This window comes from Schistocerca americana, chromosome 5, assembly GCF_021461395.2.
Source record: "Schistocerca americana isolate TAMUIC-IGC-003095 chromosome 5, iqSchAmer2.1, whole genome shotgun sequence".
Taxonomy (NCBI): domain Eukaryota; kingdom Metazoa; phylum Arthropoda; class Insecta; order Orthoptera; family Acrididae; genus Schistocerca; species Schistocerca americana.
Genome location: NC_060123.1, coordinates 344,171,226 through 344,195,303, shown reverse-complemented (window position 1 = coordinate 344,195,303; position 24,078 = coordinate 344,171,226). Strand labels below are relative to the sequence as shown.

The window sequence follows — 24,078 nt, the reverse complement described above, 5'->3', positions numbered from 1 at the left end:
AAACTGAGGATGAACCTCAGGACGAGGCGGCCTCGGCTATTATTCCGTTTTGTGGGGCCTTATCCGGAAAAATTGGACGCATTTTACGTAAACACCAAGTGAAAACCATCTTCCGTCCTCCAAGCAAAACCAAGAGCCTTCTTTGCAGTGTTAAGGACAACCTTGGTCTACGTAAATCTAAGCGGCTGGTCCCGGCGGAGGTTCGAGTCCTCCCTCGGGCATGGGTGTGTATGTTTGTCCTTAGGATAATTTAGGTTAAGCAGTGTGTAAGCTTAGGGACTGATGACCTTAGCAGTTAAGTCACTTAAGATATCACACACATTTGAACATTCTATGTAAATCAGGGGTTTATCAAATACCTTGCCAATGCGGTAGTGTAAACGTATGTCAGACCATTCGTACCACTGAGGACCGATGCCGAGAACATCAACGGCACACTAGACTGCAACAGCCCAGTAAGTCGGCAATCGTTGAGCATTGCCTGTCAGAACTCCACAGCATGGATTATGACCAAACCAAAGTCCTGACACAGACTTCCAAATACTGGGACTGTGTCATCAAACAAGCCATAGAAATCAGAGTAAGGGAACCACAACTAAATCGTGACAGCGGTTACATCCTTAGCAAGGCGTGGGACTGGAGTAAGCTAGACATTATATCTCGGCGACCCCCAATAAAGCTCATACGCTTTCTTAAACCCCATTCCATGATGCAATTTGCTTGTAATTTTCTCCACAATTATGCATGGAATTCGTAATCTTCTAAAACGTTTTAAAGTACAAAGTCTTTAGCAGTAGCCATATTCATCACTTCTGACTCTCAGTGCACTGTATGAGAATTCAGCTGGACTGTGCAGTTATTTACCTAAGCCACTAAGCAAGCTTAACTTAGTTGTTCTCATGTTACACAGACCACTCACTCAACCACCCATTCCCACATACCCTCTCCCATACTTAACGCATTTACTCCTTTTCCCTCTCTCTGTCCTCCTTCATGAAACAAACTAATTTTGTCAAAACACAGTGGGGCCATTTGCTTCATTGACAAGTAATTTGATTTTTTTCAAGTCCCTAAACAAAATGTTTCCTTTTTTTATTATACATATGTATGTTTTACCATATACACTCCTGGAAATGGAAAAAAGCACACATTGACACCGGTGTGTCAGACCCACCATACTTGCTCCGGACACTGCGAGAGGGCTATACAAGCAATGATCACACGCACGGCACAGCCGACACACCAGGAACCGCGGTGTTGGCCGTCGAATGGCGCTAGCTGCGCAGCATTTGTGCACCGCCGCCGTCAGTGTCAGCCAGTTTGCCGTGGCATACGGAGCTCCATCGCAGTCTTTAACACTGGTAGCATGCCACGACAGCGTGGACGTGAACCGTATGTGCAGTTGACGGACTTTGAGCGAGGGCGTATAGTGGGCATGCGGGAGGCCGGGTGGACGTACCGCCGAATTGCTCAACACGTGGGGCGTGAGGTCTCCACAGTACATCGATGTTGTCGCCAGTGGTCGGCGGAAGGTGCACGTGCCCGTCGACCTGGGACCGGACCGCAGCGACGCACGGATGCACGCCAAGACCGTAGGATCCTACGCAGTGCCGTAGGGGACCGCACCGCCACTTCCCAGCAAATTAGGGACACTGTTGCTCCTGGGGTATCGGCGAGGACCATTCGCAACCGTCTCCATGAAGCTGGGCTACGGTCCCGCACACCGTTAGGCCGTCTTCCGCTCACGCCCCAACATCGTGCAGCCCGCCTCCAGTGGTGTCGCGACAGGCGTGAATGGAGGGACGAATGGAGACGTGTCGTCTTCAGCGATGAGAGTCGCTTCTGCCTTGGTGCCAATGATGGTCGTATGCGTGTTTGGCGCCGTGCAGGTGAGCGACACAATCAGGGTTGCATACGACCGAGGCACACAGGGCCAACACCAGGCATCATGGTGTGGGGAGCGATCTCCTACACTGGCCGTACACCACTGGTGATCGTCGAGGGGACACTGAATAGTGCACGGTACATCCAAACCGTCATCGAACCCATCGTTCTACCATTCCTAGACCGGCAAGGGAACTTGCTGTTCCAACAGGACAATGCACGTGCTCTAGAAGGTGTAAGTCAACTACCCTGGCCAGCATGATCTCCGGATCTGTCCCCCATTGAGCATGTTTGGGACTGGATGAAGCGTCGTCTCACGCGGTCTGCACGTCCAGCACGAACGCTGGTCCAACTGAGGCGCCAGGTGGAAATGGCATGGCAAGCCGTTCCACAGGACTACATCCAGCATCTCTACGATCGTCTCCATGGGAGAATAGCAGCCTGCATTGCTGCGAGAGGTGGATATACACTGTACTAGTGCCGACATTGTGCATGCTCTGTTGCCTGTGTCTATGTGCCTGTGGTTCTGTCAGTGTGACCATGTGATGTATCTGACCCCAGGAATGTGTCAATAAAGTTTCCCCTTCCTGGGACAATGAATTCACGGTGTTCTTATTTCAATTTCCAGGAGTGTATATTATTAGGCTGATTGAAATGAATGTGTGCCACATTGTACTAAAATTTGTCTCTGTTATTAATATTAATAATTCACAGTGTGCTTTTTTTCCTGTGTCTTTATCAGATCTTTAGTGTTTTCTAATCCACATGCTTGAATACAACATGTCCATGCTTCTTTTCCTCCTTTACACAGTAATAGATGTCACTAAGCCAGAAACAATGAAAATGAACAAGATATGTGTAGTCTAAAACACTTGAAGTCTAAAACACTTGAAGTCTAAAACACTTGAAGTCTAAAACACTTGAAGTCTAAAACACTTGAAGTCTAAAACACTTGAAGTCTAAAACACTTGAAGTCTAAAACACTTGAAGTCTAAAACACTTGAAGTCTAAAACACTTGAAGTCTAAAACACTTGAAGTCTAAAACACTTGAAGTCTAAAACACTTGAAGTCTAAAACACTTGAAGTCTAAAACACTTGAAGTCTAAAACACTTGAAGTCTAAAACACTTGAAGTCTAAAACACTTGAAGTCTAAAACACTTGAAGTCTAAAACACTTGAAGTCTAAAACACTTGAAGTCTAAAACACTTGAAGTCTAAAACACTTGAAGTCTAAAACACTTGAAGTCTAAAACACTTGAAGTCTAAAACACTTGAAGTCTAAAACACTTGAAGTCTAAAACACTTGAAGTCTAAAACACTTGAAGTCTAAAACACTTGAAGTCTAAAACACTTGAAGTCTAAAACACTTGAAGTCTAAAACACTTGAAGTCTAAAACACTTGAAGTCTAAAACACTTGAAGTCTAAAACACTTGAAGTCTAAAACACTTGAAGTCTAAAACACTTGAAGTCTAAAACACTTGAAGTCTAAAACACTTGAAGTCTAAAACACTTGAAGTCTAAAACACTTGAAGTCTAAAACATTTGAAGTCTAAAACATTTGAAGTCTAAAACATTTGAAGTCTAAAAAGAAACTCAAAATATTTCAATTCTTTGAGCGAAATTCATCAGCAAATAACGCAAAATCACTAAGGACAATCAAAGAGTAAAAGAGTTCTTATTAACTAAAGACATCTATAAAATTATCAAACAAAAATCAGAACTACGTCTTTTCCATTTAAAATGTGTCAAAAGTTCATGTAAACAACTGCAATTGTTAAACATCTTTAAATAAAGTTTATACACATTTCAAAAATCTCATCAGTGCTCAGATAATTTTTATTTTCCAGTCTTATCAGAATGACTTTCATCATTACTTATATTCAATTAATTGGGATAAATGCAGTTTTTTATTTATGTCTTTGTCATATCGTTTTTATCATTGTGTTAATTTTTTAATGTGATCTTATTTTATCTTCCAGTCATTCTTTTTCATTTGGAATCTTTGTTCATGTGATTTTTTAATTATTTTTATGTATTATCTTCGATTTAATTTCTTCCACTTGATCATCCTGTATTTTTGTGCATGTTGTTCATTATTTCCATTCCTCATTTTACTTGAATTTCGCTGCATGTATAATTCCTTCTTTGTTTAAATCTTCATCTGTGTTACTTTGCCCATAGTGCAGTGTGAATTTATGTTTTAGATGTGTGTGATAACCATTCAAAAAAATTTCTTCTTTCAGAATTCATTTAGGAAATCACTGCACAGCCAATTTAAATAGAATTCGTCTTTTGTCTTTCAGCGAACACACTGACAGTTTCAATTGCTTAAATGTTGTGATAAATATAGAGAACTGAAATCACATATACGAAGATTCCAAGTGCAAAAAGACTAACAGGAAGAAAAATTAGAGCAATTGAAAAATTAGTAAATTGTGACAAATGAAAAAAATTACATTTAATCTACTTAACTGAATAAAAAATTATTGCCAAAGTCATTTCGATTAAGGTAAAAAAATGAGAAATTTCACAGCACCTGACATGATTCAAAACCATAACTGACTGCATGTAATGCCTGTAACATAACCATTCTGTTAAAAACTCCTTTTTTTGAATCTGTAGAGCATCACGAGACATTCAGAAAGTTTCTCACTGACTCGCAAATGAGAGCCCAAAGAAGTGAACAGCTGCATGGTGTGATATCTGAGCCTCTAACCTAAATCTCTATAGAAAATTTCAAAAAGTCGATCCTGTCGCTCTGGGGATCTGTCCTTGCAAGACTGAGTGATGGATAATGCAAAACATTTATCCGTTTAGTGTTAATTTATGAATGTTCCTGTTGTTTTCGAATTGTGAATGTTAACTGTCAACAAATTTCGTAGTCTGTGAGGCTATAGTCAAGATGCCTATCTGTATGAAGATGCTTTTATATGTGGTTCTGGAATGGACATCAAGATAGCCCTCATTACTTGCCTCTGAAGTATTGTCCCACAGTATGATACTATCAGATCAGAGCAAATTAAAATAGGAAGAGTCAGTCGGCAATTTGATATTTTTATCACCAAAAATAGTGTGAAAAAGTTGCAGAGTTAGCTGTTTAGGTGATCTTGAATACGTGCCTTATGTTTCAAGTTCTTATCAATACAAATATCTAATAATTAAGACTATTTTGTTTAATTTGATTTACCCTTATACATTATTTCCAGTGATGTGTACACGTTTAACACTACAGAATTGCATGCAGTGCGTTTCATCTACGTTCATTGACACTCCATTTGGAAAAAAAAACTTATTAATTTTCCTGAAAAGTTTATTTCTATTTGAAGTCTTGAAATTTCTCCATTGTAATAAAAATTACATGTAGTATTAATTTCTGTCACAAGGCCTCGACCTGCTATGCTCTTAACTTTTCTTCCTTGTTCTGACAACAAAGGCCACTCATATTCGCTAAAACTCCATGTTCCCTACACCTAAACAGACTTTCATTCAGTGCTACACAACTCCATGCAACTATGAAGTCCACGTACATCCATTAAATTATAGGTGCCTCAATTATTATGATGTGTCTGCTTCGAATGCATTTGAGTTTTCTTATTATTTAGCTACTACTTCATTGTGATGTAATTTTTGCAGTGCAGAGGTTCTTTTTGGTTTTAAATAAAGAGAGAGAAAATTACATTTACTGAGTCAATGTTAACATAGAATTATGGTTTACCTTAAATGGACTGTTGTAGGACAAGAAAGCGACACCTCAACTGAGTCTCTTCCTTTCAGAAAATACATTAATCTCAAAACTCTATATCTGTTATATACTACTGAAAGACGCTGGAAAGCTCTTGTCACTGTAAGACTGGAAAGCGGAAAGCTTTAAGCATCTTTGTACAAGATGTGTGTCTGATTTAATACTTGTGTTGTGCGATACTCACCATCGAGATCATAAACTTTGAACAGGAACTTTATTTTGTCATCGGGTGACTGGCCAGCGAATTGGTGCATGGCATCGATGAACTCTTGCAGGGATATTGATCCTGAGTTGTCTTTGTCAAATATCTGGAACACCCGCTCTGTAAAGAAAGGCTAGGAAAACAAAAATACTAAATTAATAATCTGAATACAACAAAAGTCTGGTGAATTATTTCGGTATATGTGAGTTTATTATCTGTCTTCATTTCCATAGTGTTCTTGTTATATTGGATGAATGTTAAAAAAATAATCAGACACGGAACGTTGGAATGAAGATAACAGAATGTGGAAATTGTTTGTGATACGTGGCAGTCGAAAGATGGTTGGCTTTCCCATTTGAGGTCCTTGTCGACGATGTCAAGCTATTAAGTTTTCGTACCGCTTCATTGTTGCTAGAATCTTCCGATCCGACTTTTTTGGCCTTATTCCGGAACTAGCTGCAAACTGTCACACCGTCACATTACCCAGAAGAACCCAACAAATTTTAACTTCGCATCTGACGTTATGCTTAATGTAAGACAGAACGAGAGCACAACACAGAATATTCCAAGAGTAAAACTAACAACATTCTGCCTAAGTAGTAGAGTGAGATGTCACTAGAACTTATTTTTCTTCTTATGTGAAATGTAGAATTTATCCTCTTAGTCTGGCGACTCGTGCATTGTTTGGCGTGAACGAATCCTGATAGTATTTCCAGTTTTTGGCTGTCCACTCCTGCACTTTCCACTTTGTAGCTTACGAACAAGGACTAGGCAATACACACGGAAAATTTAGAGAGATACAATACAAAATTTTCACATTTTTTTTTCACGACGAAATAATCGATCTCCGCTTGGAAAATTAGGTGGAAGATAACCCCAACCCCCCCCCCCCCCCCCCCCCATCGTCCAATTTACAGAGACGGAACACCGTTTACGAGCATAAAGAAAAAATGATAAAGTAAGGTAGCTGTATTTGAGTAACAAGTTCGGCAGTAATGAGAATAATCACAAAGACAGCATTGGGGGAAAATATGGAAGACTCAAAGAAATTAATGAAATTAGAGACTAATATTTAATCATCAGATATTTTAAATATAAATTTGAAATATATGATAGGCATTAGAGAAACACAGTTTAATGTTAAATAGATGTCGTGTGGTTCTCAGTATGGTCTACTCTGTTGATTTGACGTCTCTTCAGCGGATGGTTGATAGATTGTTAGAAAGACTCAGAATTCCATCTTTTTTTATTCTTACGTAAGCCATAAGACTGACAACTTACGTTTTTTGAGACGACGATTTTTCTGAAATCATCACGGCGAATCTCTGCTCCGTCACCCACCGTCTGCCGGAAGAGCTTCTCCAGCCATTCCAGGTTACCTTGCTCAAATCCAGAGGGCCTCCTGAAAGTAGAGTCCACATAATAGAAACGTATTACAGAAATTAGATTTAAGGTTAATACTTTTGTTCACACATGCTACAAATAGTGTGTAATGTTAAGGTACTTTAAAACTATTTTGTCTCTCGCGGAGATGTGTTACTTTCCTGTTAAATCGTTCTACGTCCAGCTGTCTTTTTCCCGAGTGTTTGTTTGCCACTGCATGTCCTTGTCAATCAGTTCAATAGCGATGTTGATATGAGCTTGCAGTTCCGTTAGGTTTGTTTGTATATAAGGTGTAAACACAATCTTACACATGAGCCAGGACGTGAATTGTTATTGATCAACCTCACCCAGTGGGTGGAGTTTTTGCTCTACTCATTTTAACCTCTCACGTTTTAAAATAACTAAGCTTACAAATGACAAAATTTTTTAATATCGTTAAACAACCTGCTAGTTTAAATAAGCCTTAAGAACGAAATTCGACAATACAAGCTTGGAAATACACAGTTTACTTGGTGATTGAATGGAAATTTAACATTGGGTTTCTATCTGGTATCATCTTCATGACTGTTCAAAATATTTTGAAGTAAGTGTGAGGACGGCAATCTACAATACAGTGTTTGAAACATTATTCCGTGAATGTTGTCGGCTTCTACTTAATCCTACCATATTTTCCCCGTGAAAATACCGGGACCCCTGAAAAGCTATGATAAACTAATCAGCAGCTTCTTAAATACTGTTACATGTGTGGGCCTCAGTATATAAAACCATACAAATTAAATTTCTTGTAGAAATTTCGGGAAGTATCAAGTCAATTCTCCATTACTGTAATTAATGTGAAGGCTCTGTGGTCTTCAATATGTGAGCTTCGATTTAATAACACCCGTTTAACAAAACATGTTGATACTGGAAATGTTTTATATTTTTGAACACATGTTCACACGAAAAGAACAGAAGCAGAATATCTAATAATGTGTGAAATACACTTCACAATAGTTTAAAAATGTTATTGACTTAATTACTTAGCTACTTTTGGCAAAAAAAGAAGAAATCAACTTTAGTTTGTCTCATTTATTGTGCTACAGCCTGCACGATATCAAAGCTCCCACTCTGTGCAATTGAATAGTACGTGGCATTGCAAATTTTATATTAAACTTCGTAACTAAGCTTTTTTCTTCGAGGAAAGGTTATTTTTATTTTATGTTGGAACAAAAGGTGCATTTGCGTGTAGACATAATAGCAGTGTTCACTCAAATGACGAACACACCACAACAACCAAGAAAACTACTTTTTTTAAATTAGAAAGGCAGTGTCAAGAATATTCACAACATTTTTGCGTCCCAGCTAAAATTCCGGCGACGTGGGAAACAGAAACCAAAAAAGGGACGTCCCGTTTTCTTTACGAGACGAATTACAGCCAGCTGGTGTGCTTCTACAGTTCACTGACAACAATGAAACAGGCGACAATGACATATTATTCTGCGTTGTCGTTCTTTCATAGCACAGTTACGCCGAGCAATCCGAGTTCGTCAGTTCATCGCTCCGTGTTTAAGTGAAAATTCTTTGTGCTCGTGTGCAATGTAGTACAACTGGAACTGGATAATGTCTTTCTTTCTTTCCATTTACAAATTTTTTTTCTTTTGTTTTGACTGTTGGATGACAATTTCGTAAGTGCCTTAACATGAATAACAGTAAAAAAAGCAAACGTGCAAAATTAAGTGGGGCGGCATTTCGGAAATTATCGAAGGAAATGCGAGAACAAGAAGCCAATGTTCTAAAAACGCTTAGCAGAGTAGATAAATTTTTCGTAAAAAATGTTGCTGGTTCGATTTCAAGTAGTACGGATGATATTTCTAGCACTGCAGCCGCTGTAAAAGAAGTAAATACAGACGAAACGAAAGTTGAAAATGAAAAGCAAATTGTTCCTGATTTCGTGTTTCATGAAAAACTGAGTGTCAAGTCGAACATTACAAAAAGAAATAACCTCGTTAGTGATGATCCTGCAGAACAGTGTGTCAATGAATCAACAATTGACATTCTCTTACAAGGTGGCATTAATCAAACTTGCAATGGTGATTTTGCCAATTGAAGGAGATCAAGAGGCGATAAAACCAGATATATGAACAAAAATGTATTTTACCGTAAACTTTTAAATAGTGCATCAACTTTGCGTGATTTTCTAGTGGATTCCCGTAGCATCGGTGCTGTTTTTTGTGCACCATATAAATTGTTCGGAGGTAAGACCGCGATTGCTACTAAAGGTGTAGCAGATTGGAAAAATATTTCTAATATTTTACCTCATCATGAGAATTCACTAGAACACAAAAATTCTGAGTTGTCACTCTTAACAAGAGTCATCTGGTGATACAGAAAAAATGAACTGGCGCAGTGTGTTGAAAAGGGTGTTTGCAGTAGTGAAGAAGCTAACAAGTCGTGGACTTCCCCAAGTGGACACGTCGAAAGATTCCACTCATTACATAATGGTCAATTTATGGCGTCTCTTGAAGTTATAGCTGAGTTTGATTCTTTTCTCGCAGGGCACATTTAACGATATGGAAATCCAGGGCAGGGACATACAAGTTTTCTTTCTTCAACAATCTGTGATGAAATAACAGAGCTTCTTTCTGAACGAAAAAAAGAATTATCGTAAGCGAAATGAAAGAGGCCAAATATTTCTCTATAATAGTAGATTCTACTGCGGACATTTCACATGTTTATCAATTATCTTTCATACTACTACTAAAGTCCTGTCTACAAATTCCATTGACATTACTGACTGTAGAGCTCAGTCATATGACAACGCAAGCAATGTGTCAGGAACCTACACTGGTTTGCAGGCATGAATTAAAGAACGAAATCCAAAAGTGCATAATGTGCCTTTTGCAGCCCATTCTTTGAATTTAGTCGGCACTAGTGGCGCAAGCTGGTGTCGGGAAGCATGGTCATTTTTCAGTGTAGTGCAAAACCTTTATAATTTTTTCTCTGCTTCTACACAGCTCTGGGATAAACTATTTCATGCAACCAGGAAGCAAAACGGTAAAAAGTTGATCAAAAAGACGTTGCTCAGCAAGAGAGGAAGCGTGGGCAGGGCAGGCGTTATCAGTGCCCTCACACATATTGCTAATAACACGTTTGAAAAACCACTTGTGCAAAATGAGGCTTCAGCTTTGTTGAATCAACTCAGCAGACTAGAAACAGTATTCATGAAGACAGTATGGAAGGACATACTCCAGAGATTTAATAGTGTAAATCTGAAATTGCGAAGTATAAATATTGATACTAAAATACTGCATGAATTATATGAATGACTTGCAGGATTTATTGCATCTACTCGTGGCATGTTCGTCCTTTATGAAAATAAATCCATGGAGATTGTGATTGATATAGACTATCAATGCCGCTACAAAAGATCACGAAAACGCAAGCTTCATGATGACAAAAGAAGAGGGCTCTTAAGAACTTTTTCTGACTGGAAGGGAAAAATGTAGAGTCGAAACATTTGTCCCAGTACTCCTTAAGTTGTGCACCGAATTACTGAGGAGGAACGAAAGCTATAGAACACTGTTGGACACTCACAGTTTTCAGTAACCGTAAGAACACTTCACCTGACGATGTTGCTGAACGGGCAGCAAAACTCCGAGTGTCATATTTAGAGCCTTCCTTTCCTAGTGAATTTGTACATTTCGAGGAACTTTTGAAATCTTCATAGATTAGTGATATACCAGTCGAAATGAGTAAATTTTTACGAAAAGAGGTTACAGTCCGTGTTTCCGAATGTTGACATTGCTCTTTGAATATTTCTATGTATGGCACTTACAAATTGTTCAGTAGAGCGCTCGCTGTCGGCTCTTAAAAGACTGAAATCGTATCTACATTCTACGTTGCCTGAGAGAGATTGAACGCCTTGTCCATTCTTCACATCGAAGTCAACTTCCTAACTGATAGCCGTCCGAACCATGAAGATATGATCAACGAGCCAGTCGCAAACTTTGCTCACTGGTGAGTTTGTTTGTTTATTGATATTAGTTTTAAAAATTTAAGATTATAATGAGATTTTATTATAATCAGAGGACATTCATTGGATTTACAAAATACGTATTACCTGTTTATTTTACAACTGCCGATGGCAGAACGCGAAACTAAACCTGATTTATGTGCAGACGTGACCGAAGGCGCCCGACAATACTAAATAATACCCAAATGATCCAGGCTGCTCGGCGCTGTACTGTCAAGTCATACTGATACTATAGCATATTACAACTGATGCGTATTCTCGGCGTCTGCTAAAATGCATAGTTATCGCGGAAATATACGTTATCAGAGAGTAAGCTCAGATGAAAAAGTATTAATAAATAACGTAGTTCAGATCCATCGATAAATACGTAATAGCTTTGCTAATGCCGTTAGAAGAGCTGTGGTGAGAGCAGTAGCTGCAGCACAAAACTGTTCAGCCCTTACGTGGATTAAAGGTATTGTGTCCACTTATTATGCAGCATCTAGCTACACAGACCCTAATGCTTTACACGTTAACTATTATAAAACAAATTTGATTTTTCCGCACTAGTCTGTAAAATTATGTAATAGAAAGTCCAGTGCTGTGTTTGTTCGTCTGTATTTAGTTATTAGTTCGTGCACCGAAATCTCTATCTCATTTTCGTATCTTAGGCTTTCCTATAGATTCACGTATTATTACCGAACGTGTTTTTTATCTGCTACACATTCAAGTTATTAGATCGTAAAACGACAGTTTAATTTTAATTTTGAACACATCTCTGTAAATGTTCGTATTAATTTTTAATGTATGACACGTTCGCTTCAATTTTTAGATCGTAACACAACCTCTTTATTTTCATTTTCAACGGTTTCGCTTAAAAGAACATATTAAAATTGAATGTCTAGCAAAAATCCGTTGTCTCCTACACGCTCTGCTGTTTTAAGGCCATAAAAGGAAAGTTATTTTCCTTGTGTTCGTTTCTGTTGTCTTTCGACAGAAGAATGTGTTAACACAAGCCAGTTTTAAGTTTGTTTTATCCGCTGCCGTACACCAAGTACAGCTGAGGAACCATATGTCATTCTGTTTGAGCGCGACTAGACCGCTGACGCGTCCTTCAGAACAACAAATAGCAGAGTACAAAAACAGTTCACAGCGCTCCCACCCAAAACGGCAATTGTGAAGTGATTGGGTAATAGTTATTATTTGAAAGATTTTTTTTTTTTTTGGGCGGGGGGGGGGGGGGGGGGGGGTTAGAGGGTGCATATAATTCGGTGTGCCTGGGGTAGCAGAATTTTTAAATCCGCCGCTGACCTCACCACGACTGATTCATCGATTACTCAGTTCCCTGTTTAAGAAGTCACAATCATCATGATGGAAGTAGGGTGGAGCACCATTCCATTGGTAGGTGAAGAGCACACTGGCTGTCTCTAGTTGTGGCACGAGCCAGTTTTCAGTATGTTCTGATAAACGTGTCCTGTAAAGATCTTTTCGCAGAAAAAAGTGGAACCGTGAGATTGCACAGAACACACAACTTTTGGCGAATCACGAATGTGCTGCACGATAGCGTAGGAATTCTGTCCCCATAGATTCCCACATTGTGCCTGTTTACTGTGCCATTCACAAAGAATGTTGCTTCATCACTGAAGATAAATTTCTAACACCAGTCGTCTTCCATAAGCTGTTGCAACGTTGCCGAAGATTCAAAGCGTCAACTTCCGTCAGCAGGAGTGAAGGCTTGTCGTAACTGCAAGCGGTAAGGCTGCAGTTTGAATCGTTTCCGTACCATCTACGAAGCTGTCGGTTCTGAAATGTTCAGCTCACTGCTTGCTCTGTTCGTCAACTTTAGTGAACTGTATGCGAAACTAGGTCGCAGAGGTCAACCGTTTCCTCACTCACTGCAAGGCAACGCGTTTACCCACAGGTAACGAAAGTCATTGGGTAGCGATACGCACACGTACAGATCGAGATAGTATCGCGTGCAGAAGTTATAAAAGGGTATCGCGTAGGCGGAGCTGTCATTTGTACTCAGATGATTCATGTGAAATGTTATCCGACGTGATTGTGGACGCAAGATGGGGATTAACAGCCGTTGAACTCAGAATGGTAGTTGCATATATACACATGGGAAGTTCCATTTCGGAAATCGTTAGAGAACTCAATATTCTGAGATCAACAGTGTCAAGGGTGTACCAAAAACACAAATTTCAGCCATTACCTCTCATCACGGAGAACGCAGTGGCCGACGGCTTTCACCTAACGACCGAGAGCAGTGGCGTTTGCGTGGTCAGTCGTAACAGACAAGCAACACTGCGTGAAATAACCGCAGGTATCAATGTGGGCCGAACGACGAACATATCCGTTAGGACAGTGCGTCGAAATTTGGAGTTAATGGTTTACAGCAGCAGACGACCGACGCCGAGTGCCTTTTCTAACAGTACGACATCGCATGCAGCGCCTCTCCTGGGGTCGTGACCACATCGGTTGGATACTAGACAACTGCAAGACCATGGCCTGTTCAGATGAATCCCGATTTCAGTTGGTAAGAGTTGATGGAAGGGTTCGAGTGTGGCGCAGACGCTATGAAACCAAATTGTCAACAAATCACACTTCTGGCTTGCTGTCGCCTCATAATGATGTGGGCTGTGTTTACATGGAATGGACTGGATCCTCTGGTTTATCTGAACTGTTCAGTGACTGGAAATGGTTACGTTCGGCTACTTTCAGCCATTCATGGACTTCATGTTCCCAGACAACGAAAGAATTTTTATGGATGACAGTGCGCCATGTCACTGGGTCGCAGTTAGTCGCAATTGGCTTAAACATTCTAGATAGTTCGAGCGAATGTGTTGGGTACCAGAAGTTATCGCAATTATGGAGGGCTATAGGGGCATCATAGTTCAATATTTCTGCAAGGGCCTTCCAACGACTTGTTGAGTCCATGCCACGTCGATTTCTTTTGAGTCATTAGTCTGGTTTGATGCGGGCCGCCACGAATTCCTCTCCTGTGCCAACCACTTCATCTCAGAGGAGCACTTGCAAACTACGTCCCCAATTATCTGTTGGATGTTTTCCAATCTCTGTCTTCCTCTACTGTTTTTGCCCTCTACGCTCCCTCTAGTACCACGGAAATCATTCCCTGATGTCTTAACAGATGTCCTATCATCCTGTCCCTCCTCCTTATCAGTGTTTTCCACATACTCTTTTCCTCTCCGAGTCTGCACAGAATCTCATCATTCCATACCTTATCAATACACCTAATTTTCAACATTCGTCTGTAGCACCAGATCTCATATGCTTCGAGGCTCTTCTTTTCCAGTTTTCTCACAGCCTATGTTTCACTACCATACAATGTTATGCTCCAAATGTACATTCTCAGAAATTTCATCCTCAAATTAATGCCTACGTTTGACACTAGTAGATTTCCCTTGGCCAGGAATGCCTTTTGTCCAGTGCTAGTCTCGTTTTGATGTCGTCCTCGCTCCGTTCGTCATTGGTTATTTTGATGCCTAGGTAGCAGAATTCCTTAACTTCATCTACTTCGTGACCATCAATCCTGATGTTAAGTTTCTCGCTGTTCTCATTCCTGATACTTCTCATTACTTTCGTCTTTCTTCGATTTACTCTTAGGCCACATTCTGTACTCATTAGACTGTTGATTCCATTCAGCAAGTCTTTTAATTCGTCTTCACTTTCACTCAGGATAGCGATGCCAACAGCGAATCGAATCATTGGTAGCCTTTCACCTCGAATTGTAACTCCACTCCTGAACTCTTCTTTTATATCCATCATTGCTTCTTCGATGTACAGATTGAACAGTAGGGGACGAAGGACTACATCCCTGTTTTACACCCTTTTTAATCCAAGCACTTCTTTCTTGATATTCCACTCGTATTTTTCTCTCTTGGCTCTTGTACATGTTGTACCCGTCTCTCCTTATAGCTTACCCCTATTTTTCTCAGAATTTCGAACATCTTGCACCATTTTACATTGTCGAACGCTTTTTCCAGGTCGGCAAGTCCACTGAACGTGTTTTCATTTTTCTTCAAGTCTTGCTGCCATTATCAGCGCAACGTCAGAATTGCCTCTCTAGTGCCTTTATCTTCCCTAAAGCCAGACTGATCATCATCATTCAACATATCCTTAACTTTCTTCTTCATTCTTCTGTACATCATTCTTGCAAGCAACTTTGACGCATGAGCTGTTAAGCTGATTGTGCGATAACTCTCGCACTTGTCAGTTTTTACAGCCTTCGGAATTGTGTCTATGGTATTTTTCCGAAAGTTAGATGGTATGTCGCAAGACTCCTACATGAATAGTCGTTTTGCTGCCACTTCTCCCAATGATTTTAGAAATTCTGATGGAATGTTATCCATACCTCCTGCCTTATTTGATCTTAAGTCTTCCAAAGCTCTCTTAAATACTGATCACCCACCTTTTCTTAATAGACTCCTGTGTCGTCTTCTATCACATCAGACTAATCTTCACCCTGACAGAGGGCGTCAATGTAGTCTTTCAACCCATCCACTCTCTCCTCGCTGTCTGGTCTCCTTCCCCAGAACAACCCAACCCTATCCGCTCTCTCCTTTGCATTTTACAGTGGAATTTTTATTGCACTCTTAATGTTACCACCCTTCCCTTTAATTTCACCGAAGGCTATTTTGACTTTCGTATATGCTGAGTCAGTACTAGCGAAAATCGTTTCTTTTTCGGTTTCTTCACATTTTTCATGCAGCCATTTCATTTTAGCTTTCCTGCAACTCCTATTTATTTCATTCCTCAGCGACTTGTATTTATGTATTCCTCGTATTCCTGAGTTTCCCTGAACATTTTTGTACTTTTTTCATCGATCAGCTGAAGTATTTCTTCCGTTACCCATGGTTTCTTTACAGTTACCTCCTTTGCACCGATGTTGTTCTTTTCAGCTTCTGTGATAGCCCATTTAGAGATGTCTATTTCTGTTCAACTGTACTGCCTACTGGAATATTCTTTATTGCTGTATCTAAAGCCTTAGAGAACTTCAAACCTATCTGGTCCTTCCTCAGTACTTCCACACTTCTTTGGGTGTTGATTCTTACTGACTAATCTCTAACTTCAGTCTACTCTTTATTACTACTACATTGTGATCTGAGACTATATCTGCTCCTGGGTACGCCTTACGATCCAGAATCTGATTTCGGAATCGCTTTCTGACCAAGATGTAATCTACCTGAAATCTTCCTGTATCACCCGGCCGTTTCCAAGTATATTCCTTCTCTTGTATTAGCTATTACTAGCTGAAATTTATTGCAGAACTCTATTAGTCTTTCTCTACTCTCATACCTTATCCCATGACCATATCCTCCAGTAAACTATTCTTCTACATGTTGCCCTACAGCTGCATTCCAGTCCCCCCCATGACTATTAGATTTTCCACCTCCCTTTACGTACTGCATTAACCTTTCAATATCCCCATATAATTTCTGTCTCTCTTGATGTTCATCTTCCGACGTTGGTATGCATATCTGAACTATCATTCTCAGTGTTAGTTCGCTGTGAATTCTGATAGGAACAACTCTATCACTGAACTGTTCACATAACATACACTCTGCCCTACGTTCCTATTCATACCGAATCCTACTCCCATTACACTGTTTTCTGCTGCTGTTGATATCATCACATAGTCATCGGACCAGAAATCCTTGTCTTCTTTTCATTTCACTTCACTGACCCGTATTATATCTAGATTGTACCTTCGCATTTTCCTTTCCAAATTTTGTAGTTCCCTACCACGTTCAAGCTTTTGACATTCCACGCTTCGACTCACAGAATGTTATCCTTTCGCTGGTTATTCAATCTTTTTCATGGTCACCTCCTCCTTGGCAGCCCCCTCCCAGAGATCTGAATTTGAGACTATTTTGCCAGTGGAGAGATCATCATGGCACTGTTTCAATTACGGGCCACACGTCCCGTGGATACAGGTTGTGTGTCATTAATGCAGTGGTTTCCATTGTCTTCTGCATCCTGATGCCGTTAATCAGTGCTGATTCTTCCACCTACAGTTTCCCACCCTAAGGACAAGAGAGTGCCCCGAACCTCTGTCCACTCCTTCGCTCTCTTTGACAAGTCCGTTGGCAGACTGTGGGTGGATTCTTACGCCGGAAATTTTCGGCCTCCAATGCTGATTTTTAATCAGTATTTAAGCGGTGTCGGGTTTCGGACCCGGACCGATGTCGTTTCGATTGATAATAAAAGACGCTACCCCTAGACCACGGTGCTGTACTACGCCGGGCAAAGAGTGGCCAGACACGACTTTTCGCCTCAGCGTGTTTTCTCTTGCAGAGGCACCTTCGTGCTTGAAAGTGGGCATACCGTCACCGAATGGAATTGGTAGTTAGTGAAATGGTTCAAATGGCTCTGAGCACTATGGGACTCAACTGCTGTGGTCATAAGTCCCCTAGAACTTAGAACTACTTAAACCTAACTAACCTAAGGACATCACACACATCCATGCCCGAGGCAGGATTCGAACCTGCGACCGTAGCGGTCGTGCGGTTCCAGACTATAGCGCCTTTAACCGCTCGGCCACTCCGGCCGGCGGGTAGTTAGTGAAGCTTTGAAGTAGTTAGTTCTGAAGTGTCGATGAACTGTTAGGGCAGATTGATTTAAATTAGTAGAACTGTGTGTGAAATCTTATGGGACTTAACTGCTAAGGTCATCAGTCCCTAAGCTTACACACTACTTAACCTAAATTATCCTATGGGGTAGCGCCTAAGACCGCTCGGCTAATCACGCGCGGCGTATTAGTAGAACTGTTCATATCTTTAAAAATTTCAAGTATCTGATATATCGATATTTAAAAAGGAATATCATTATCGGTCTTCATTATATCGAAGAGAAGTATTGATATATCGACGGAATAAATATCGACGTATCTGCCTATAAAAATATCGGCTGCACATTGTAAATATACAGTCGGTTTTAGAACTGTATATTTAAGTATTGATTCATTATTAGATGTTGTGTACATCAAGTTAGCAGCCCACCTACTCCCCTTAGAGCAAGAACTGTTAGGAATACGATGCACGTTGACGGTTTGCGGTAACTAGTTTGTTAACAACGGTAACTTCATGTAAGTGACACAATAAAAGGTGTGCGATGGGTCCATCGTTCGGTTTCGCCACATATCGGATTTGTCCGGAACACATCATGTCGATTTACCGTGTTTTTTTTTTTTCCAGTTCCGCCAACGCTAGCGACCTCGCAGTTGTAGTGCGAAAATTGCGCTTTAACGCTGAAAGTTGCAATTCCTGTTGGTAGCGCCGATTACGTCAGCATTTCCCTTTTTGTTTATTATTTTCAGCAACTGTTTTTGAAGAACACCGATGTGAAGAAATAGCAAAGTAATTGCTATTGTTGGCTATTTCTTCACATGGAAATCTCTTAATTCCCTCTCCCCAGTGCAATCTGACTACAACTTTTGTGCCACGTGCACTTGCTTCACATAGTCAAAGTTGAAAGCTCAAAAAGTAGGACTCCTTCACACAGTGAAAGTGAAATTATCTTCTACTATAATTTGAAAAGAACTTCAATTATTTACCGAAAGTTGTGAAAAAATGTAATATAAAATATCGGCACTCGTAATTGCCATTTTGATATCGATATATCGAGGGAAAATATCAGACATGCCGATATTTTTGGAAAAACTATTGATATATAGATACCAATAGCCATAATGTGAATGAATTTCAAGCACAGCATACGATTTCTCAGCGTCTGTCGCCAACAGTATTACGTAAGTCCTAGACATCAGTGGCACTTTTATATGTGACGGTGACGGAAAATTACATTTCGGAAAAAATGGGGGAGGGGTAGAAAATCCGATATCGATCCGCGATTCCACGCCTGTTTAGAATGTTTCTTAGTTTGCTTTTTTAAAATTTTTTCAAGCAAACGGTGGCATCTGATATTACTGCGATGTTTTTAGTTTGACAGTACTCGGCTGTTGCGGCAGTCTTTGAATCATCTTGTTGCGCATCGCCTCTACAAAATTCGCGAGTTATTTAATATTTGTTAATAACCAGTAGATCGCGAGCAATTGCAGCGATTTAACGGTTCCGCAGCTGAACATATAATCTAAAATGCACATGCGTTGCAACATCTTGGATTGAAGGATGGATGCAGCATAAGAAATGCTCCAGAGAGACGTTCCAGTCTAATGCAGCATGTAATAAGGCAAGATTGAAAACTCGTCACGCAGGTTCATTTGCGCTCCGAAGCGATCGATCGTCTGATAAATTCATGGCGGCTGCGGTGCATACTTAATAAGGGGGAGGGAAAGATCAAGGCGCCGCAACAGGTGTGTGGGATGGTGGGTGGCCATTCCGAGTCGAGTGATGACCGTCCGCGATTGCGGACGTGGAGAGAGCATATGGTGGTATCTTAGAACTGTCTTATTCCGATATCTGTTGATCGTGGCGTCACTAGCTTTAATAAATTACATATTGTCTTCCCTTCAAGCTGTGTCATAATATTATAAGGCGAAGCAGAACTGGACGGATGCAACTTATACCTCTTAAGAATCAAGTTTTTTGCTTACAAGCCTTTCTTTCACTACTATAAACACAGCTTTACGGTCACAATTCTAAAAAGAACATTGGGTTACCTCACCTAAAGGTAAAGTCGTGTAATTCAGCTTGGTGACTGCAAATGTTGAAGTAAATATTAACAAACAGAGACAGGCGCAATGATTGCTAGTTCTACGCTCCCACACTTTTGTTTGACGTGGACGTTACAACCCAGTTCCCCGTTCCCCCACCACCCCGCCCCCCACCCCATCCATCCCCCACATGGCTGACTGGTTCGGCTGCTGAACATTTATGTTCCCGTAGCTATTTGGTGGCATCTGACGATGAAGCTTCGGGCTCGAAACCGGTCGTGCAAACAAGAAATTACAGTCAGTTGAAGTGGATTTTTTATTCTGTTACTATGTTCCTCAGTTGCGGATGTTCACCCTACCAAGTATTTTGTTCTGAGAGTAGACATTTTTCTTAATTGTGTCGCCACTGGATTCGAGAATACTATAATCAAATTTTCGTTGGGCAACAGCTGTCGTGACGAGATTTTTTTCAGTTAGTGATCGCAAAAGCACGAACTCCGTTACGTAGACAATTGTTCACAAGTAAGTTGAATGGCGAAGGAAATCGCGTTATAAACTGAACAGGGGATGAAGTGGGTTAAAGAGCACGGTCGTTCAAAAACAAAATCCATTTAAATAAAAAAATTCTGTAATGTATTATCGGCTGAAAGTGTCTGTTGCTTCTGAGTAACGATTTTCTTCTCGCGCCAGACACATTTACAAATGTGAGAGGTTCACCAAAATACTAGGTGCGTCTGAAAAGTTCAGCAATTTGTGTCAGGAAATGAGAGTTACAGACAAACAAAATACCTTTATTGGCCTTCAAAGTCACCACCATAGCTGTAACACCCTACTGACATCGGTTGTGCCCGCATCTCGTGGTCGTGCGGTAGCGTTCTCGCTTCCCACGCCCGTGTTCCCGGGTTCGATTCCCGGCGGGGTCAGGGATTTTCTCTGCCTCGTGATGGCTGGGTGTTGTGTGCTGTCCTTAGGTTAGTTAGGTTTAAGTAGTTCTAAGTTCTAGGGGACTGATGACCATAGGTGTTAAGTCCCATAGTGCTCAGAGCCATTTTGAACATCTGATGTAAAGCTGTTGGAAACCGTCAGTAAACGCTTCTTGTAGAATCGCTCGAATCATGGTGGTCACGCATTGTTGCATGTCCTAGTCATTACGGGTGTTAGACTTGATGCTACTGTTACGATCCGGGGACCAAGTGACAGAAATTGTATAGTGTTCATCGCCTCCCCCGTCTAAAAAAAACTGGCAGACAAAATCCAAGATGAGGACGATATTGATAGCCTTTTTCTACAGCAAGGACTTGATCCATAATTTCTATTCGAGATACGTTTAGAACAATCCTATCACTGAAATCACAGTAAATCACTCCCTGCCTTAGCTTCCAATTCAAGACGAATCTTTCTCACGTTACGTCATTTTCCGCTGCTATATTTGTCTGTTAATTAAATCCTTGTGTCCATTTTACTTCATTGACCCCCGTACCTAGACAGAGCCTTTGCATTTCCATTTTCAGATTTTGTAGCTTTCTACCAAATTCAGACTACTGGCGCTGCACAGCTCCGATTCTTAGTATGTTACCCTTTTGTTGCTATTCAGTGTTTACTTACAGCTTCTTCGCCCTTGGCATTTCTTCTACCTTCCGAACATCACGAAAGTTCTCCTGCGTACTTTGCGGGACAAACACTCGTGCAGTAAAGGATATTAGGAAGAATTGGCTTAGCCTAGGGGCTTCAGCATGCAGAGGATACAAGTCTAGTCAGTTGAGCTCACCAAGTTACATCAACCGAACACGTGATTCTCTACTCATGGTACCCTTGGTATGTGAGGCCCTTGTTGGCAATTACATCAGGACAGTGGAAAATGCCAGCAGGATACAAGAATGTGTAATTTGACAATTGTGAATTTGTTAAGGCTTTTGTGGCCACTTGTTGACAAACTGCCTATTGGCTTCTGTCTCGGGTTCTTCGGCCGACGTTCATCTAATGATTTTTCTGACGTTTCGCCAGCACGAGTGGCTGGCATTGTCAAAGCTTCACCCTCCATTGCCGGTGGTGAATTGGAGCCAAGCTCGTGGCCGCACTCTATATGTACCTGGCGCCCCAACGTCCGAGGGCTTCTCCGCGGTCGTTTCCGGTGCGGTTCTCCTCTTGCTACCTGCGACAGTCGTCGCTGCAGTACGGGAAGCCAGGATCCGTTTACCTTAAGGCTTTCCTCTTTCTTGTTGAAACTGTTCGCTATTTGGTTAAACGAGTCGCACAGTGGCTGTGATATGTGAGAGGTCACTTGATACCACTGGTACCAGATATTATACCTTTTGTCTGTCCATCTATAGCCATTTATAAAAGCATAAAACAAAGGTTACGTTTTCAACAAAGACATCAACATATGACGTATAATAATTCTTTGCTGAGGAGCCATCACATTTATGCTAGATTCTATTAAGCATCCCCTTCATACTCATATTTTCAATTAATAATGAGCAAGTACAATTATGAAGTATTTTGTTTTCTATTTTAAATCATTAACAGTTTTTGTAAAACACGCGAACAGTTTCAACTAGAAAGAGGAAAGCCTTAAGGTAAACGGATCCTGGCTTCCCGAACGACCGTCGCAGGTAGCAAGAGGAGAACGGCACCGGAAATGACCGCGGAGAAGCCCTCGGACGTTGGCGCGCCAGGTACATACAGTCTGCGGCCGCGAGCACGTCTCCAGTTCACCACCGGCAATGGAGGGTGAAGCTTTGACAATGCCAGCCACTCGTGCTGGCGAAACGTCAGAAAAATCATTAGATGAACGTCGGCCGAAGAACCCGAGACAGAAGCCAATAGGCAGTTTGTCAATTGTGAATTTCCTTTCACCGGATACTGGGGCTTTCCTACTGTGGTGTTTCCGACCCATTTGTAGGTGCCGCAAGTACTGTGGGACTTCCAACCGAGAAGTTTTACACTCTGGATTTTCCGACCAGTGGTATTACCGCCAGCCAGGAAGTGCCCTTGCCGGCAGCCCTTGCTACAGTACATTTTCGTAGGCCTAAGCTACTTGAGTCCCACATAATGTAATGGAAATAATATCTAGGAAGCGGAAGCAGTATCTCCTCAAGGAAAGTCGGTCATCGCTACTGGGCGCACACAAAATGTGGTGGGTATGTGAACCGCTTGTGCATGAATTCCGAATGAATAAGTGGCGAGTAAGTTCCAGAAATGTGAAGCACATCCAGTCATAGCAGTAATTTCAATATCCTTAAAACAACGAAGTTTAATAATTTACAGTGTCTAAATATTTTCACACTGAACCTTTGAATTAACAATTTGTACAATAGCCATCATTCCAAAAATCTGCTCATTGTATATTTTATATATTTGATTATGACGTTGTTGATAACTTTTTTACTACACAAATATCATTGTTTTCTCCACATTTACACAGCAAATGAATACAGCGTGAATACCTTACATGTTGTAATACTTCTGTAGTTATTTAATGAACAGTTTACTATTTTGCCAGTAACTTCACTTAAATGTTGATTGCAAGTGCTGTAAAAAAACTGCGCTCATTTAAAATCAGTCATGTGTGTTAGCGGACACCAACATTGAAAAGAGAACCAGAAGACACTACTGTCAAGTTTGTTTAAACAATATTTAACGAAAACTCATTGTCATTTATCGCCTGAGCCCTTGTGCAAGAGTACTGGCTTACCTTTTTATGGACAGACCTGTATTTATAATTATTGTGAATGGTCTGAGTGTGACCAAATGTTTATAACATTTTCTTACTTTAATATTGTTGTTATGTATTTGTTCAGTCTGGGAAGTGGTCATGGTAGTCAAACCATGCCTGTAGAGCTTAAGAACCATGTATTTTTGGCGGGTCGGCCTACAGACAGTAGCGGAACACGACGGGAGTCAAGTGAGAGACTGGGACTTTTCGAAGGAAGAGATGAAGGGGGCTATTCTGGACACTTTTACATTTGTGCTGGGAGAAGACAGACCTGCCTGTGGTAGGGTGAGAGACTCGGACACACAAGGAGTTCATTTTAACTGAAGACATTTCAATATCTCGGAAACTACACCTCAAAAAAGTTATAATTCCGATTTATTTTTTTCGGAGTGGGTCATCCAACGATGCAACATTCTACCCGGCACCCAACCCCGTGCGTGGGTGGCGGGGAACAATTTTGAAATCTTCAGTGGGAACCCCGTTTTTTAATTGCAGATTATCATTCTACGACAAAACCTACATAC

The 24,078-nt window shown here is 40.8% G+C and overlaps 1 protein-coding gene across 1 annotated transcript in view; it reads right to left on the bottom strand.

The window, feature by feature from the left end:
- Positions 1 to 24,078, bottom strand: part of LOC124616366 (NADPH oxidase 5) — a 450,136-nt gene that overhangs the window by 163,372 nt on the left and 262,686 nt on the right. The window contains exons 5-6 of the mRNA XM_047144676.1: positions 7,112 to 7,232; positions 5,813 to 5,963 (exon numbers count right to left, since the gene is read on the bottom strand). Coding sequence (XP_047000632.1) covers positions 5,813 to 5,963; positions 7,112 to 7,232 — 272 coding nt within the window. The remainder of the gene's footprint in view (positions 1 to 5,812; positions 5,964 to 7,111; positions 7,233 to 24,078) is intronic.